The sequence below is a fragment of the Erpetoichthys calabaricus genome, chromosome 1, assembly GCF_900747795.2.
Source record: "Erpetoichthys calabaricus chromosome 1, fErpCal1.3, whole genome shotgun sequence".
Taxonomy (NCBI): Eukaryota; Metazoa; Chordata; class Cladistia; order Polypteriformes; family Polypteridae; genus Erpetoichthys; species Erpetoichthys calabaricus.
In genome coordinates, this window is record NC_041394.2 from 283463660 (window position 1) to 283482496 (window position 18837).

At 38.2% G+C, this 18837-nt stretch overlaps 1 protein-coding gene across 1 annotated transcript in view; it reads right to left on the reverse strand.

Annotated features, from left to right (window-relative positions):
* Positions 1 to 17564, reverse strand: part of adm2b (adrenomedullin 2b) — a 29700-nt gene extending 12136 nt beyond the window's left edge. The window contains exons 1-2 of the mRNA XM_028815812.2: positions 17316 to 17564; positions 16644 to 16918 (exon numbers count right to left, since the gene is read on the reverse strand). Of these exons, the coding sequence (XP_028671645.1) occupies positions 16644 to 16744 (101 nt within the window). The 5' untranslated portion in view covers positions 16745 to 16918; positions 17316 to 17564. The remainder of the gene's footprint in view (positions 1 to 16643; positions 16919 to 17315) is intronic.
* Positions 17565 to 18837: the final 1273 nt, after the last annotated feature.

Sequence of the window (18837 nt, forward strand, 5' to 3'; positions counted from 1 at the left end):
TGAGTACTTCGTTTGATGGACCCAGATATTCCTGCAGTCCTCAACCCTAACCTACATTAGATAATACCAGGCAACCTTCAAAAGTCTGACAAATAACGTATACTAAGTAGCCAGAGACCATGCATAAGGTAACATGCTTCCTTGCGGCATCTATCAGCTTGGGGTACTTTTATTTTATTGCCCACTGTCTCTCATTGTCCTTCCACTACAACATCGTTCCTAGAATAATTTCTTTCTGGTGATTATTACTGTCAACCTGGCTTCTTTGCCCGTATATATTAGTGTTGATGACCCATTCGAGATATATAGATAGATGTACACATGTAAATACACACATACCCATAGCATATATAGTGCTCAAGTATAAATGGATGAAAAGACTTAAGTGGTATTCAAATGGCAGCTCCATGTCTTATCTCTTCTGTGTTATTTTTGAAATATCATCATTTAGAGATCCTGCCTTTAATGAAAAATAACCATCAAGACTACTGGTTAAGAAGGCAGTAGTGGGTATTTATTCATCACAACCTTTCTATATAAAAGAAACTGTGTTAAAATCCACAGGCATAAAAATAAAAGAAATGTACACTGAAGATAACAAATAGTAAAGGAAAAGAGGCTGGTGTCACTGCTTGAAGACTGCAGTATTATTATGTCTGAAAACATGGCATCTTCACCCCTTTAAAGAGTTTTGAGCAATCTGGTGAGTCCATGGCTCCGTATGTTTAACTTGTCTGAGAACCCAAATAATTCATGGTGAGCCACCTTGTGTACATTTTAAAATTGTCTGGTTTTTTTTTCTCTCCCCAAACCCCTCTCATCTTGCACCCATTTCCCAAAAGAATAACAGAATAGATCATCTAGCAAATAAAAACTGGCCCAGTGCAAGTCTGCCCTGTGATGAACTAGAGTACCTTTCAGTGTCGGTTGCTACATTGTGCTAAAAAATCCTTCATTCCTGTGGCCTTCCAGGCATGATTGCCTGTGTCCATCATTACATCTGATGAGTTTACATTACAGACCTTCCTATTTACTGGGTTAGTACAAAAGAAACAGGGTTAGTGAGGATGAACACTGCCTGACAATATTCAGAAGATACTAATTATATTTCCCGATTTCAAAAAATTGTCATTGTAATGTTTACTTACTCCTCAACTTTGTTAAAACGCTAAGCTACATTACCATTTCAGCCATATGGTCCTCTGTTCCCAAGAAAACATTTGGCCTATGCCTGGCAACAAAAACATTCTTAAAAATCAAGGTTATCTATGGATTATTTGATTTAGTCTGTGCATCCTGCTTCATGGAAACACTCAAGGGCATTAACTGTATGAATATGGATGACTGCTGTTCAACAGTGCCTGGGCTTGAGGGGTGAATGGAAAGTTAACTTTGTATTGAGAGGAAAGTTAATTGTGTACTTCTCTACCTCTTATTTTCTGAGTGAGTAAATCATAATATTGCACAAATACTCTTATCTGGATAGGTGGATATCTTGGAAACCCAAGCAATATACTTTCTATGCTCCTTCTGCAGGGGACAAAATGCACAAAAAAGGCCAGGAGACTTCACATAGTAAAGGAGTAAAATTGACATGGCTAGGAGCTACTGTATATCAGTGATATTTAGATAATTGTCTCTCACCCTATATTGAATTTCCTTTACAATACATTGTTTTCTTTGAATTGTCAGGAAAATAAGCCCAAACTTTATCCCCTCACACTTGTAAGTCCTGCCAAATTTTAATTTCTAAATACACCATATTTTTACCCCGAGTTACTGGATTGAGTGAAAAACACCACATGCAAAGAACAGAATGGCAAAGATTTAACTTTTTCTTTTGTTTTTTTTGTTATGTTATCCATAGTCCAATTCTTCTATACCAAGATGCACCTGATACACTAAGAAAGACTCAGATGCTTACAGAAAAGGCCAAGGCTGTTTCATTTACTTTGTGTGCTTTCATACACGTACATAGAGGGGGAAAGGATGTTTTGAAATAGATAAACACCCAGCTCTCACAGATATTAAACAGGAATAAACAGGCAGATCTCTACATACTTGCAGTTAAACTGACATGACAAACTTTTTTTGCAATCCAAAGCAATTTACAAATCACCAAGTATTTACTACCATGATTTCCAAGGTCATTACATTTTCAACAATGCAGGTTACGTAAATAGTTCAGAGTCTTACGCCGAGTCAAAATTTGGGACTGAACCTCTGACCCTATGGTTTACAGTTCCAGGTAACTACTACGCTGCGCTGTCCCCGTTTTTGCAGTGAGATATGTTTGTCTTCTTTCCATCATTCACTCGTTATTACTTCTTAGATGTTCCACCCATATACAGTATTCACTTTCTATAAATCCTTTTTCTTTATAGGATCATGAGGAATCAGTCTAGGAGCATGGCAGGAATGAACATTGGATGAGATGCAAATCCATCTCAGGTCATGCTTTCATTCACACTCCCATACTAACTCACACCAGGCTTGTTTAGCACTGACAATTAAGCAACATGCACATCCCTATTATATGAACAAAAGTCCTTTGTGAACTCAAGGCGAATGCACAAACTGTCCACGGACAGTTCTCCAGAACTCTGAGTCAAACCACTGCACCATCATTCCACCCTGCCCTGTATTATCCATCCTTTCATGCAAGCACTGTATTCACATAATCCAACGTGAAAATCATAATGAACCAGAACCCATCTTTAAGAAATTGTGTCAAAGTCAGCAAACAATTATGGACTCACACACACACAAATTATCACACATGCTCAATTTAGAGTTGTCATTTGACCTAATTACCATGTCTTTTGTGATATGAGAGGAGAAACTTTAGTACCTGGAGAAAGCCCATATATACAGAGAATGTGCAAACTCTACACAGAGAGCGACCATAACAAGGTTTGAATTCAGCCTATGAGACTGTTAAGTCTCACTGTAATACTCTGCCATTCTTATTAAATAAGATTATACACTGGAAGGCACTAACTGTTGTCTGACACTATAAAATTAGAAGTCTGGTTAGTCAAGTAGTTTAAACATCAACCTTTTCCAAAAATATAAGCGTAACAGACAAACACGTAAGTGTCAAAGGTTAGTGATCCAACTACTATAAAATCTACTGATTCCATTAAATATATTTAAATTATTTCATACTGACTTACTCAATTTAAGGTGCAAATAAAACATCCAGTCATTTAGGACATGCACTTTTTTGACATCAAGAAGATTAACTATATGCTGGTAAACCAAGATGAGCATTTCAGGATCACACTGTTTGAAATTCTAATAAATGGCACTGCTGCAAAGCCAGTGAAGCATCATCATTCATACAGCATTCACTCTTCAACTATGGTTAAAACAGAGCAAGGGATGAGAATTCCAAAGCTTTTCATAAAAAAAATATCAAAAGCACAAACTAAAACAAATTATGAAATATGAAATAATCATTAGGCTTGACCCTGGCATTAATTTATAAATTAGTTTTGAAACCTTGTCTAAATTTATTGCTTGGTTAGACATTCTAAAAACAGAACACAGCCAGAATGATTTGTGTATTGTTACTCAGTTACTTGCACCAATGTCACTGAAATTTTCATTTCAACATCTGATTATAGTGTGCCAACCTGTTCAAGGTTGATTCCTGCATGGCACCTAATTATGGCTCCCTGCAACCCTAAAAACAGATTCAAAGAGTTTGCTAATGGATGGATCGATGGAATGACCCATGTATGGTTAGTATGGCACCACAGCCCTCAATAAAATCTGGTACGTTTAATAAATCGTAAGAGAGATTAGATGGATATTCATCTTTTTACTCTTTCTGATGGAATATATTTCAAAAAGAGCAACGAAAACTGTTCATAATGGCAGCACTGCTGCTTCACAGATCAAATGCCCTGGGTCTGAACATTCCACATGAGTTTTAGAAGTTTTCCTCTGGTACTCTGGTCTTCTCCCTGAATCCCTAAATCCGTACAGGTTACATGGTAAATCTAAATCAACCCTACAATGAACTGGCAATGCTGTCCAAGGTTGTTTCCAGCCTTATACCTGAAGCTATAAGGATAGAATTTGAATCTTCACTTGGATTATGTGGATTTGAGAATGCCATGTATGTATATATAAAATTGCATATTTTACAAGGTGGAAAATTATACAAATGCTATTTTCTGTTGTTCATCCTGCATGCTATACTGTAATCATAATCAGTTATTCCTGCTTTTCAAACTGTGTGAAAGCTGGCGACAGTTGCTTATAGTTTTCTATTCTTATATTTGGTCTATAAGCAAAGAACTCTACAAACAGAAAAAAGGATACTACCCACATTAGATATTTATTTTCAATGCAGATAGAGGGAACTGCCAGAGCCATGTTCTAATGTAGCCTAGAAGTAGAACTCCGTAAGGTGAACAGTTGAATCCTCATTACTGACTTACAGAGCATATGTATTTAGTCTGTACATACTCCAATTGTAGAAATATGGAAATAAAAGCACAATTTGCATTTGTAAGTACCTTTGTATAAATGTGTTACATAAATAAAGGTCCTGCTCCATACTAACTAGCTGTAACAAAGATCACTGCCAAGAAGCCACAGAACAGCCCGGAAAAGTATTGTAATAACATATTTCACTAAACTAAAACAATATTCAGATTTGTGTCAAGTAGCTCCAATCTACAGTTATTTTATTAAAGCGATTACTTAACAAAAGCAGACAGATTTTGTTTACCTCAGAGATAAATATTTTTAATCAGCTGCAGATGCACTTATAAAACTCAATTTGAAGATAAGTATCAAATACAAACTTAGCGATCAGTCAGACAGAAAAGCTAAGTTTAAAAGCTCACTAACAAGGCCAATCCTGATATCTCTAATCAAAAGCCACATTGCCACAGAAAAAAAAAAACACATGTAGCCAGACAGGCTGGCCCAGAGAAAATCCATATAAATACAAAAATTAACTGAATGTTTTTGTAAAAGTTTCCAAAACTGATTTGCTTTCATGGCTGCATTGATAATTGGAAAAGGTAAGCTCTGTACAGAAAAAAATACCATTTAAAATTATGTATAGTATATGAAATTAATGTTCCTGTGTGTGTGTGTGTATATATTATATATATATATATATATATATATATATATATATATATATATATATATCTTAGGATTATTTTAACTCTATAAGAGTTAATTTAACAGTGGAGATTTTTCATTGTGTTGTTAAGCCCATGGATAACAATAAGTTGTGTTTGAGAAGCCATGAAGCACTGGATTACACTGCAAGTCTTTAAAGTGGTCCTGGCACCTTTTATAATACATGATGGTGCACCCTTCAGAACTCCACGTCTTCCTTTCTAATGTCTAAGTTTTTATTTTTTTTTAATGTGTTTCTACTGTATGTCAACTTATATCTCAATGAAAATTAAATTTACTCACACTTAAGACTTACAGAAATTGCAAATGTTGACAAAGCATAGAGCAGACTCTACCAATGAACCATTTTTAAAAAGTAGTAAGAACAAAAGCACACACAGAGCAGCACAGCAGGCCAAGTAATAAAAGGCAATGAGATAAATGACACTAGATAAGGTGTACAATGTGTTCGTACTGAGCAGCAGATGTGATAAGTTCAAACCAGCTTTGAGGCAAATGATGAAAGTGTAGCCATTTAAGTTCATTATAGGCAGGCAGCTTTAAGGGAGCCATCAACAGCAAGAGCTGCCACACGTATGGAATGGTAGGCCATTAGATGTCAATCAACTGTGAAAGCAGATGCTTGGTTCCCTTTTGTCCTAATGCCCCCTCTGAGAAGGAATATCCTGCAAAGCACTGAATAAATGTTTGATCTGTACTTTTTTTTTTTTTTACTGTAGCTGTTATTTGTACATAAAACAAGCTCTGTGAAAATGGCTCCAGATATTATGTATCACAGTATAAGAAATGACACTGTCACAGGTACAAAGAAGGTAGGAGAGACATCTAAGAAAACACAGGAAATTAGACTGAAATGGGATGGACATATGATGAGAGGTGAGACAATTAATATGTGGGCAAAAGAGTGATGGGAAGAGAATATATGGGAGGTCTAAGCGAAGGTGGGTGGATAAAATAAAAGAAGATAAAAGATCTGACTGAGAAGAAGTGCAGGACCTGGCTCCCTGTGTCATATAGGACTGAATATAAAATTCTTTTCCTGACATATAAAACTTTAAAGGGCCTTGCACTGGACTACATCTAACCTGCTTCATTACTATACTCTTGTTTGCCCAGTACGGTCCACAGATCCTGACAATCTTATTTTGCACTAAACCAACCTGTGCTCTATGGGTAACACGGCCTTCAACTCTTTTGCACCCAGACTTTGGAATGCCCTCCTTAAATTAATGAGATCAGCTGACTCCATTCATTCTTTCAAAAAAAAAAAAAAAAAAAAACAACTTAAAACTCATTTGTTCAAGAAAGTATTTAACTGACCTTGACATCGTGACTCTTCTTTCAGTTTACCCTGTGTGTCCGGGAGCTCAGTGTGATTGTGTTTGAATTATAAATTATGTTATTTGTTCGGGGTTTTCCTATGGTATTTGGCATTCTGATTCTGGCTTATTGTCTCTTATTCTAATTTAAAGAAGTGTTTTTCCTGTATTTATCTTTATTCAGTGCTTTATGCAGTTATTATTTGTATCCAATGATGTATAATTTTTGTGAAGGGCTTTGAGCATGGTAAAGGCGCTATATAAATAAAATGCACTTTTAGTATTAATTTCAAGCTGCTTTGGTAACTCATTAAACTCAGGTAATACATATAGAATCAATCACTGTTCCAAAGAAAAGGCAACCGAATGAATTTAAAATTACTCATTTTAAGTAGTCTGTTCAAAGTCTTGCATGCTTTGATTGTTTTTTTTTTTTTACTGTAATAAAAATACTTCATCTTGTAAAAGATATTACATGCATTAAGAAAATTCAAAATAGTTCAAACATACTGCTCTGACATGACGTAGCCTTTTTATTTGTGGATACCTATTCATTCTCTTAAAAATGCAATTCAAGTCAAACGTCGCTAGAATATCCGTGCATAAAAATTAAAAACGTGATGCAGCTCCAAGGCAGTTCATCACTATATACTCTTACTCTGTTACTCTACAGCAGGCAAAGAAACACTACTGTCTTAAAAACTGGGGACAAAATCGACGTTAAGAAGAGGAGAACATGCAAACAGTACACCCACCCGAGAACTGCACCGGGGTCCAAGCAACGCTACCCTCTGTACCACGATGCATCTTCATTAAATAAACGATTTTTTACTTCCCTTCTGTGTGCATCCAATTAATTCAGGATTAAGGGGTGCAGGAATTTTATGTGATATAAGGGTTCCAACATACATCGCCAGCCCATAGTCTTACGCCGCTACTGGATCTTTCACATGTAACCCGCTGTCACATCGTTTGCGCATGCACGTTTCTTCTACTTCACGAACACGTGCGTGCGTCGCGTTTGCGGAAGTAGCACATGCGCAGTCAACGAGGACAATTCATGAAAGGGTACGCGGAGTGCTTTCAGGATACAGTACATGCAGTAGAACCCACATGAGTTTACGAAGTTGCGCGATTTTTCTTCCATCGAATGAGTATGGATCAATGTACGAGTAAAGTATGAACGGACTTCTTTGGCACATGACAACAGCCAGTCTTAAAAGGTACGGCGGCCCATCGCAGGCCACGTTCATAAGAAAAACGAAACCTTGTCTTTGAGATGTACCAGAAAAATCGGGTACACTGAGACACGTTTTACGCAGACTGTTGATAGTGACCGGGTGAACCACGTTTCCTGCAGCTTAGGAGCTCTAATGCTTACCGCAGCGCCACCGTGTCATATCTTCCTAATTCTCATGATATGTAAAATGATGAATGTGCGCGTTTTTTGAATGTGGTTATCCATGTTCGGTTAATGGATTACTCACGGAACTATTTCGAGTCGATGACAGTCTCCTGGCGCAGCCATGCGAAACGATTTCTGTTTCATATCTATTATTAACTGATTTGTCTTGCCCAAGGCAAAATTCGACGTTTGAGATACAATTAGTTATACAGTATTTCTTTTGTTTTTCCACTTGGAGCACAGGCAGATAAAGTTGAACATACAGTGGTAGGATTTGAACGCAGAACCTCAGGGTTTGAAGTCCATAGCCCTAACCATTATGCCACACTCTGTGCCTTTTAATTAGTTGATGTAAGAGCTTCTTCAAAGCAAGTCAGAATAGATTTGTCTCCAAGGTAATGCTGAATTGATCATCTTAATCGTTTAAGTGAGTGCAACCAAAAGTGTTTAAAGCTACAGGCTTTACTTTTCCTGTTGAAAAGGCAACATACTGAGGAATTGGTTGGAATGAAAACTAGACACGAAAAAAACTCTTTATGAGGACTAAGCACTTCTAGGCAATAGCCTTTTTGTCCTTGGTGGCTTTTCCTAAGGTTACCTACTGACCAAAAAAAAACCAAAACGACAAGTGTGACATTACAAAACTTTTTTTTTTTTTTTTAAAAAAAAAACCTGAGGCTGCATGAACAGTCATGCGAGGTTTTAAATTTGACATCCCTATCTCACTTTTTTACCACGTTGGGCCCTTAAGCCAAACATTAATACTGTGCTAGGAGTGACCTAAAGGACACACTGCACTCTTTAACCTCCTGGTTCCTGTATGTGGCTTTTTACAGTATTCCCAGACCTTTGAACCTCTCTGTCTATGTCACATGTGCCTAAATTATTGTAATATTCACTGCCAACAAGGATACAATGATTTGCATAATTGGCAATCATTATTTGATTCAGTGCTTTTCATGGCAAACAAAACACCAAAGCATGTTATGGTTAGAATTTTAGTTTCAAAGACATATTGTACTTCTTTGAGGACAAGTTTAGCCTAATGCTGTTGTGTACAATAAAGCTCCCAAACCACTAGATCTACCCCAGCCCCCTGATACAGAATTAAAATAATTATAAGTCATACGTAGGCAGTTTTTGTGGCATAAAGGATAAGGCATTGGACGGAATAACTCCAAGTTGGGAGATTCAGCCCTCAACTCATTGTGTGGCCATACTGTATACAAATCAACCTGCCTATGATCCAAATGAAAGAAATACAAACTACCTTGGGATGATGAACGACACTATGGTTATTTAGTTGAAACTAAGACTTTTGTTTTTATATTAAGCTACTTTGTGGTTTATAGTCCAGTACCATAGATTGGTACTGGAGGTGCGCAGTTGCTGCAGGTTTTTATTCCAACAAGTTTTGTAATTAGAACTCAGGCCCAGCAGATATTTATATAGCTTCTTAGTGCTTTCACTCTTCCAAGACAAATCTTTATCATATGTAGATTTTTTATTTTCTGAGAACATTATCCATATGTTGTGTGGTCCAGAACAGATTTGTACCTCCTAGTTCATCCCTTCTCGCTCATTTATTTCAAAACATTGTATTAACACAGACACTTCATGATGCATGTACGCAGCCTTAAATGGAAGCATGTTAGTCTGAGAGAGCTGGTGGTTCCTTTGTCATTTGTATCTCATTATTAACTGATGGCAGGTTAAGAAAAGAGGCAGCATTAAAACCTTAATGCAGCTGTTTAAAACTAAAATAGGTAGTTACAGATTCTGAATAGTAAAAAAACTAAAACTAATCCCCCGCAAAAATACTGCTTTAGTAGTAAATGGGTTCTAATTAACAATTTGGTTAAAGCAACAGCCACAATGGACCTCCAGGACTGGAGTTGATAACCTATACCTTAGATACAAGGCCTCAGTGCCTTCCCTGGATTATGCCTCCTTATTATAAATTTTGGAGATTTGTTACCCTATTCTAGCTATATCTGTATACATGGCAGGAGTAGGTTGAATTTGGCCCGAAGTGAACCAAAAGCAGGCACAATTGTGACACAGGGTCATCTGCTGCTACATGTGTGTACTAAGGGTCAGAATACTAATCTTAAAAAAGGTTGAAAACCTCAGGGTGACGGCCTTGGCCTTTACTCTTAAAAAGGAAGCAGCCGTAATGTTTTAGGAAGAAGTCTTCTGTGGCAGATTTTTTTGGCATGGTGCACAAATAACTGTGCTTATCAAACATCTGGAGGAAAAAAAAATTAAATCCAGACCATTAAGCTAAAAACAAAATCATGTGGATATTTTCCTCCTTTCAATTCCTGCATCTTTCTATTGTGTGATTGCTCTCACTTGCCTCAAGTCTTGCTCTAGCTTGCCAGACACTGGCACGGATTGCAGTCTTGGTGCCGTATGGTGGTGTGAAAGTTAGCCAGAGCAGACACAAGGGTGTTTCACACAGAGTGGCTTAAATGTACTATTTTTTATTTTAAAATAAAGAGCAACCATTCCCTTTACAGAATAAAAAGGAACAGATGGAAAGGGCAACATGCCCTGAGTGGAGCTTGAAATGACCACAACACTAATTCGAGCTGTCTAGACTCACCCTCTGGGATTTTTTTTTTTTTAATGTATGTTTCTATTTGAGCCACAAAAGTGAAATATACTGCCTGCCATTGGGTTTTGGCCTTCAGGTCCCTAGCAATTTGAGGTTTTCTTTTGCTGAGGCCTGCATACACAGAGCCAGGAGCACCTGTCTGCCTCGTGCTATGAGCAGCCTTGTTCAACCTACATCTCCCAAGAGTGAGTTTCTTACACCGTAACCTCCAAGGGGCCATTTTTTCTTTTTCTTTTTTTTTTTTTTTTTTTTTTGACTTTCACAGTCAGCTTGAGAGGGAGGTGTTGTCTGCTTTGTCTGCCATTGGTGAATGTCTGAGCAACTCCCTTGAGGCTGAAAAGGGAGACCCTTGAAAATTCTTCCAAGGTTACAGCACAGCATGTGGCCTATTCTGATCGATGTTATGGTGTTCGCTGTTTTAAGATTTATAATTTACCGCATGCCAAAGGTAAAAAGCCAGAGAGAAGAAAGAAAACTTAAAGCCATTCCAGGGCTGGTCTTCCCGCTGCCTACTGGAACAAAACACTTCTTAACCTCAAGAGCCCTACAACCTGATCATGCAGCCAGCAATCTATTGTCATTTCTCAGACTCCTATATCGTTTAAAGTGCTTCCCCTCTTCACAGTTCAGTTGGAACAGGAGCTGGTGGGGGGGTTCTACGTGTGGGGGATTGGGTCTGCAAGCGAGGCTTTTATTCTCTTAAAAGTGTCACAATGCGTTACTGGTCATTTCAGATGCTTACATAAGAGATGCCCTCCCCGACTTCACCAACTGCTTATGCACTAATGCTTTCAAGTGCCTGACACAACACACAATTACCTCTGCACCTTAGCGACTTTGAAAAGCACATGGAGCACTGAAGCCAACAGACTAATAAAGAAAAGGACAGCAGCAATATGGAAACAGACTTCATCTCGCACGTGGGCTCTGCACTCTCCTCAACAGCAGCCTCACTAGTACAGTTGCCACTTTTTTTTGTCACAATATACGGCAAATCATAATTATTTTAATATAATGCTTGAAGAACTGACAAAGGCAGGGTTCTTAGAGTGAGTAACTCTGGTTTTTGAACATATTATAGTAAGCAAGCAGTGGCCTCTCAGTGGCACTCTGTTATAAAATAGGAGTTCAGTGCATTTTTATTTTGGTGTCTCAGTACTGTTACTCATTTTGTATTACAGTCTCCTGATAATACAATATATAAAGCAAAGACTGAGTGATGATTGATTTATTGGCCCAATAAAACAATTAGGACTGAGCAGAAATTCCTGTAATCAAGGTCCAAGTACAAATTCATGAAAGCACATTATCTGAACCATCCATTTAGCTATTTTCTAAACCTGCTTTTTCCAGTCCATCCACACTAAGATTCAGAGCCATTTTAGCATGAGCCAACCCTAGACTGACAACCAGTGAACCACCAGGGTTTAAATATTCCAATTACTTTCTGAACCTGCTTTTTCATGGCAGGGTCTTAAACCTAATCCTGCATCAGTGGAGTACATGTCAGGCCTCTGGAGCCAATATAGTATAGGCAGCAATCTAGCATAGGTCACATTCATTTCTAATGGGCAAACTCACTAATATGCACATCTTTGAGAAGCAGAAAACTGGTTTACCAGAAGAAAAGCCCAAACAAGTTAAAGATGAACATGTCATCTATAAACACAGTGAATTCAAATGCAGAGCTTTTTAGGTATCAGAGTCAATCACTGAACTACCATGTCACCATGTTGCTGTGGTAATCACCAATTGAACAATACGCAAAGTCAAAATTGACGTTGCTGACCCAACGTCTCAGGGATCTGAAACAGAACATTACATGCAGGATAGGTTCCAGATTTGCACTCACTGCATCTAGGATATGCCATGGCTTCCTATGACAATCTAGTGAAAAATGCAGGTATAGAAAATGTATGTGGAGTCCAAAGGGATTTTTCATTTAATTTTATTTTCTAAATCAAGCTGCTTCAGCTTCCATCCTTTTTAAGTTTGAATACGTTTTTGCACTATCTAGATGGGAGAAGGAAGGATCCAAAATCCATCCAGGAAGTATGATGGACACTCCTACTTAGCATGTTTGTACAATGAATTCTCTGAACAAGTTGACTGTTAAACATATTTTCCATATTTCTACATTTGTAGCATTGACAATGACTCTCTCAGGCCCTTGTATTGAGTCCTGTAATGTACCTTCTACTGACTTGACAGCATTGCCTTTATGTGCCTACATTTTCTTGAAACTACCTGGATGAAGCACCCATTTCGTAAGTGCATTGAGAATGGCTAAATGAGGGTGATAAAGTGGAGTTATTAAGGAATTTGCATATTAGCTGCCATAAGTTGTTATAATGGTTAATTCAGTTTTGAGTCAAGGTGAGCCAGAGCCCATCCTTTCAACACTGGGCACAAACCAAAAACTAGCTCAGGACAGGGGGCCAGTGTAGGACTGGACACACTCACACTCACCCATGTCAGATTTATATACAACTCTTTGGTACATAGGATACAGAGATGATGTGCAAATGCCACACAGTCTGGTCAGACTGGGATTTGCATCCAGGAGTGAAGGGCTGTGAGGCAACACTGCTAACCATTGTGTCTCCTGACTGACATAAAGCACTCAGCATCATGCCACTTTATAAATTATTGTAACAAGGACTATAAATTGACTCAAAATTCTTTGCAAATGGGATGCACTTTTAAATTATTATTCCCTGTTTGACTCATTCTGGGGCACAGGCAGTTTAACTGAATTGCCTAGAGTCACATAAGGAAGTAGACATGGGAACTAAATTACCAGTCTTAAGAGTTTAAAGTCACCACACCAAACTACCTGCCCAGACCTTTATGTGGTACACTTTGTGGTAAACACCATTAAAAAGCACTTCACAAGTACCAGATCTGTTACACCTTCCCATGTCCAGCTGAAGGGCATGCACACCTTTCACTGACTGTGGGTTCTGGGAACTTTCAAACATCTGAAGTCTGGTCAAATATTTTAAGTACTGTCTGCTTATTACCATCTAATTAACAGCGAATAGTGATATTTTAAAATGTAAAAGTATATGCATAAATTCTGCTAAAATACAGTACATACATTTGTTTTTATTATACTCAATCAGATTTTGTGCCATTCCTAAATCCGAAATGCATAATGACAAAATCTATGATTAAATATTTTACATTACATTTTAACACAATGTTCCACTTGATTTGTTTTTCTAGAAACACATGGTTTAATTGTGCTTATACAGCAGAGATTTTCTATTGTTTACAGATGGAAACCTTAAAAGTTTACATTAAACAAATAATACGTTCATCCAGGCATCTCTGATTTCTTTACACACTGATCCTTTTTCTTTTTTCCACATGTGTGTTTTATGGAATATATGGCCAGTCTTTTTGTTAGTAAGTTAAAGAAAAGTGAATATGCTTACTTTACAAAATGAAACAAATACATTTACACTGCCCTACTTATAAGATAAGTTCATCCAAAGCAACTGACAAATCACAAGAGCATGAAGAGAAATCCAAGGGCAAGCAATTGACTTAAATTACATATCAATTATTTATTAAGTATACATGAAATAAATGGGCTATGTTTAAAGTCTAGCAGTAATCACATTTCAGAAAGAAAGAAAATAAATACAATGACAGCTGTCCAGGAGAGGGCATTCAAACACTACAACCCTCTACAGAGAAAGCAGCAACAGGGCTGACTAATTCTTTTGTCATCTGTCAGTTTGCTTTTAAGGTCATCAGTCAGTGTAAGCTTTGAAAGCACACTCCCTTCTTCTATCTTTAAAGAGCAGCCCAAGTCTAAATAAACCAAATTTCAGATGACTTCTCATTTCCATTACACGGCTGGAGATAAAGCGTCTTCCAACTCAAGTGACTATCTGTCATCCCAAGAACAATCATACACAAATGACTTGAATCCCATTGTGCCTTTACATGATGGCTTGCTTTCATTTTTTTTTCCATGCATTATGAATGAATCAAGTGCCAACAAAGTGCACAGTCATGTTCTCACATGTCCCAAGTAAGGAACACTTCAAGATGAACACACACCCAAATTGCTATTAGGCACAAAGGCAGCATCCGCTCCCTTAAGTGGTCAGTTCACTTTGGACAGTGTGTTTAAACCAAAGTTCTGTAGTAAAGTGGATGGACATAGGGCACTATGAAATTTGAGCCTCAAAGTGTTTTAATGCCCGCACACCTTATTAAATACTATATTGTTAATGTCCACCAAGCTGAATACAATGAAAAGGAAATATGCAAATATGCTGGGACTTATTCAAAAGTGCATGAGCAGTAGGGAAAAAATAACTGCAGTAAGTGAATCCTATCTTGTTTGGTAATCCACAGGAACACATGGATAAAACTGGATTGACATAGGATAACTATTACACATTACTGAATGCAGCTTTCCAACAAATCAAAGTTTTTTTTTTCTTCCAGAAAACATTTAAGGCTAACCTACAAAGCCGAATAGCTATTTTAAATGAACAGCTGTAACACCCACCAAGAAAGTGCTGTGTACAGAAGACTAACAAACAACCTGGTTGCTCTTTGGTGGAACTTAACAAAAGTCCACAGATAAAAACTGAATGATTTCTGTTGTACTTTGGAGCAGGTTTCAACACAGCCAATTAGCAGATCAGAATATTTTCTCAGTCAGGGCTGTGCTGTTAGGGGGGGGGGGGGGGGGGGGGGGTTGAGGGGATCTCACGGGACAGCTAATTTGTGTGCTGGAAGGGTATGGTGGCTTAAGTTACAGTTTTGAAAATTTAGAGGCAAACACCATTTTGAATATGATGCAATCACAACTGAAAAGAGCAGCTAAATTTTAGATATTAAGTTTTTTATATATTTTTTTCCATCATGGTTCAACACATTTGTGTTTGTATCTGTTATTATAATGAACTATTATGTTTTGAATAATATGCAGTGAAACGTTTTAAATAGAATTTTATAGAACCTGTTATGTTTTAAAAGCATTTCCCCCAATTTCTTGTGTTGTGATTTCTGAGGGGCGTGGGATTGGAGGCTTGGTCGATAGCTTTGTTTAAATAGGGTAAAATACGTATTAAGCAACACATTTCTAACAAAGTATCAATTTCTTACACATTGCACGAAAAAAATCAAGCGACGTACCAATTTTCAAGGGTTCAAACAATATTCTAGTGTAACAACCGGTCTATCCTGAATTTTGTTTCTCTTTATTTCTTAACAAATGAAATAACACTTAATACATAAGGTGTTAAAATTAGATTCGACGAAATACTGTTACTACTATTGCGTGTACTATTATTGTTGTTATTTCAAAGTTTCCGTTCAAAAACGAAGGTTACGAGTCGCACCCACAGCAGGCTCCTGAGTCACTCCTCATTATAAGGAATCCTGCGCGTCATTCCGCATGTCAAATTCTGACGGCACTTTACGTTTTGTGCGACAAATCAAACTTGCGTATTTGATTTGGGACACACCACTCAGCCCCTCGATTTCCACGTCGCCACTGGGTCAAAATTGGCCAGTTCGAGGGACGCCAGCAGGTCTGGAGTTTGTATTTATTTTGGTTGCCCGTTCATTCATCAGCGGCACCCCGGGGTCACATGCAGTGAGACGCGCAGCCACTTGTGCCAAATGCTAAGGCGGCTTTTGCTACTCGAAGGCTGGGCGACCTGGTTTGTAGATTATTCATGAAGGCGGACTGCATTCATCGCTTTCCCATATGATTCACAGCAAATCAAGATAAACTGCACAGTTTTAAGAGGATTCCGCAATAAAGTTTAACCCGCCTCCATGTGGCATCGACGCTCAACAAGTCCAGCATTTCGCCTCAGAGCTGGCAAACTGTGCGGCTCGGTCTGCTCTGTTGGCAATAAAAGGATGCGCATCAGTTTTTCTGCCCGTATCTCAGACACTGATTTCGCTTAAATGGAAATGGGACGAGTGTTCACGTGGATTGAACAGCCTCGCCGGACACACGTCTGCATAATCGGTGAAAAGTCCTGATTCTTTTTATTGGCGGTTAGTATAATAAAGGCAAGTAAACTTTCACTTTATACGAGGAAGACCGCTACAAGTACCATGATTTAAAGAAATGTCATGTGCTCCTTACCTGTTCCTGGCGTGACTCTTCGTGACAGGCAAAGCCAGCGGCTGCTGCAAGAAAAGGAGCAGGCTGATGCAACACATCGCCACCGGGAAAAGCGATTGCATCGCGGAGAGCTTTATTCTCACGGTCCCCGGGGAAGAAAGGAGGAAGTTGGCACAACACCTGGATTCCTTCTCTTTTTTTTCTTCTTCTTTTTTATTACAGATCCCAACCGGAGCAAATCGAGTGAAGATAGACAGGCATCAATCAATTAACAAAGACAGCCGGGATAGACTAATCTAAAAAGCGGGAAATGCAATAGAAAAAGAGTTAAAAGTTAAAAATATTACTTTTTTGCATTGTCTACATATCTTTAAATAGCTAAGAAACTACTTGAACTGTTGGTATTTGTTATTCTTTATAATACATCCTTAAAATATTTTATATCCTGCTATCTTGAGACAGTACTGCACCATTACAGAAATATACAAATTAGATTTAAAAAATCAATAACAATGCGTTTTATTAGCTGTTAGAACTAACTACATATTTTTCTTAATACATTAGGAAATAACTAAAAGTAAATCTATCTACTTTTCCCAAAATTAAAATATTCCTGTATTTGGTGCCGGCAATAATACAGTTACATGTCACATGAAAAAACACTCACACAAACACACAAAAACGTGTACTAACCGATTGAAGTTGCTGTTATGTTTTCCCTGCGTGGAAGTGAACTTCGGGAGGATTTTCCCACGGCACCTTCACTTGGCTACGATCAACTCCTAACACCAGCGGGACTCTGACATTGAACGTTTAAATACGATTTTGGATTGAGGCGCGAAGGGGAGGGGCGAGGCGACTGGTCAGATGGGACTTGTAGTTAACGTGAAATGAACGGGCCGAAATTGGTATGGCCCACAGGTACGCCCCGAGTAATAACCCCAACCCACCCCTTCACCCACCACCCCCACTAAGCTAAGATGATAACTTCGCCCGTTAGCAAAAGGTGCCAGTTTGCGCGTACTGTAGCAGACAAGTTCTTCAAGGCACGAAATCTGCTACTGAAATTAGCACAGAGTCGGTATTAGGGACACAGAAGGAGCATTCAGAATATGTACGTGGCACTATACCCGTTTCAGTTTTCATGCCTCGCTGCGCTGTGGGTAGGATGAAGTCGGGTTGACAGCGGCAGTTTCTCATGTTCTAGTATTAAATGATTTCTGGATTGACTTTTTCATATGCTGCACGACCTGTGTAGTTTTATAAGTTCTTCCTATAAATTGCGCAATGTAAAATATGCGAACAAATTCCCAAAAAGTGCAAATCAACGTTTATGGTAATTAAATTAGATAAAAAGTGCTTTCAATCGTTGAATTCATTTATAAATTGTACCTGTAGTGCCCAGTTGTCGCGAATGGCTCACAATCGGAGTCTAGATGTTTCAAATCAGACTAAAGTAAATCGGTTTTCTAGCCTGATGAAGATCATTTTCTTCGCTAAGCTTCCATCGATGTTTTTATTACAGCGCTTAATTTCGTTGTGCTTCATATGATGCCTGAAAAAGTGGAAAGAGAGATCAGGTACGTCGTCCTGTTAGTCAGGAATAAACCTCGGAGAATGTAAAAAAGTTTAAAGCGTTCGCCTTGAAGAGCACGTAGACCGCGCAACTGCAGGTGCGCCTCTGTTTCACGTAGCAGGACATGATAAAGCTGTCAGCGATGATACACTTACGGTATTATGATGAGACGTTCACTACCGTCCGATGAACAATACCCGTCTGAATACACAGAGGCATGAAATACTAACGAGAAAGTGCGCGGAGGGCAAGTGATTCAGACTTTCGTGCGCCCAGACATTATGCAACTAAAAAGGACACTTCACGAAGCACATCTGTATTTAGAAAATTAATAACATCCCCATGTTATCCCCGATCAATGTCCACCTACACCCGTTACCTCACCTCCTTTGTAAATATATAGCAATACGAAAATCATTCATAAAATATAACTTTCTCTCCTTCCTGCTACTCCCACTTTGATCTGTTTGCTTTTTAACATACTATAACATACCATTCCCATACTCGCTTAATCTAATTATGTTATGTTTGCTTTTTTATTCTTGACATTCCAATTACATTATTCTGTCTGGCAGTGAGAGATGATACTAGCTTTGCAATCTCATTATGATCCTGGTTTCCTCATCCCACTTCCAAAAA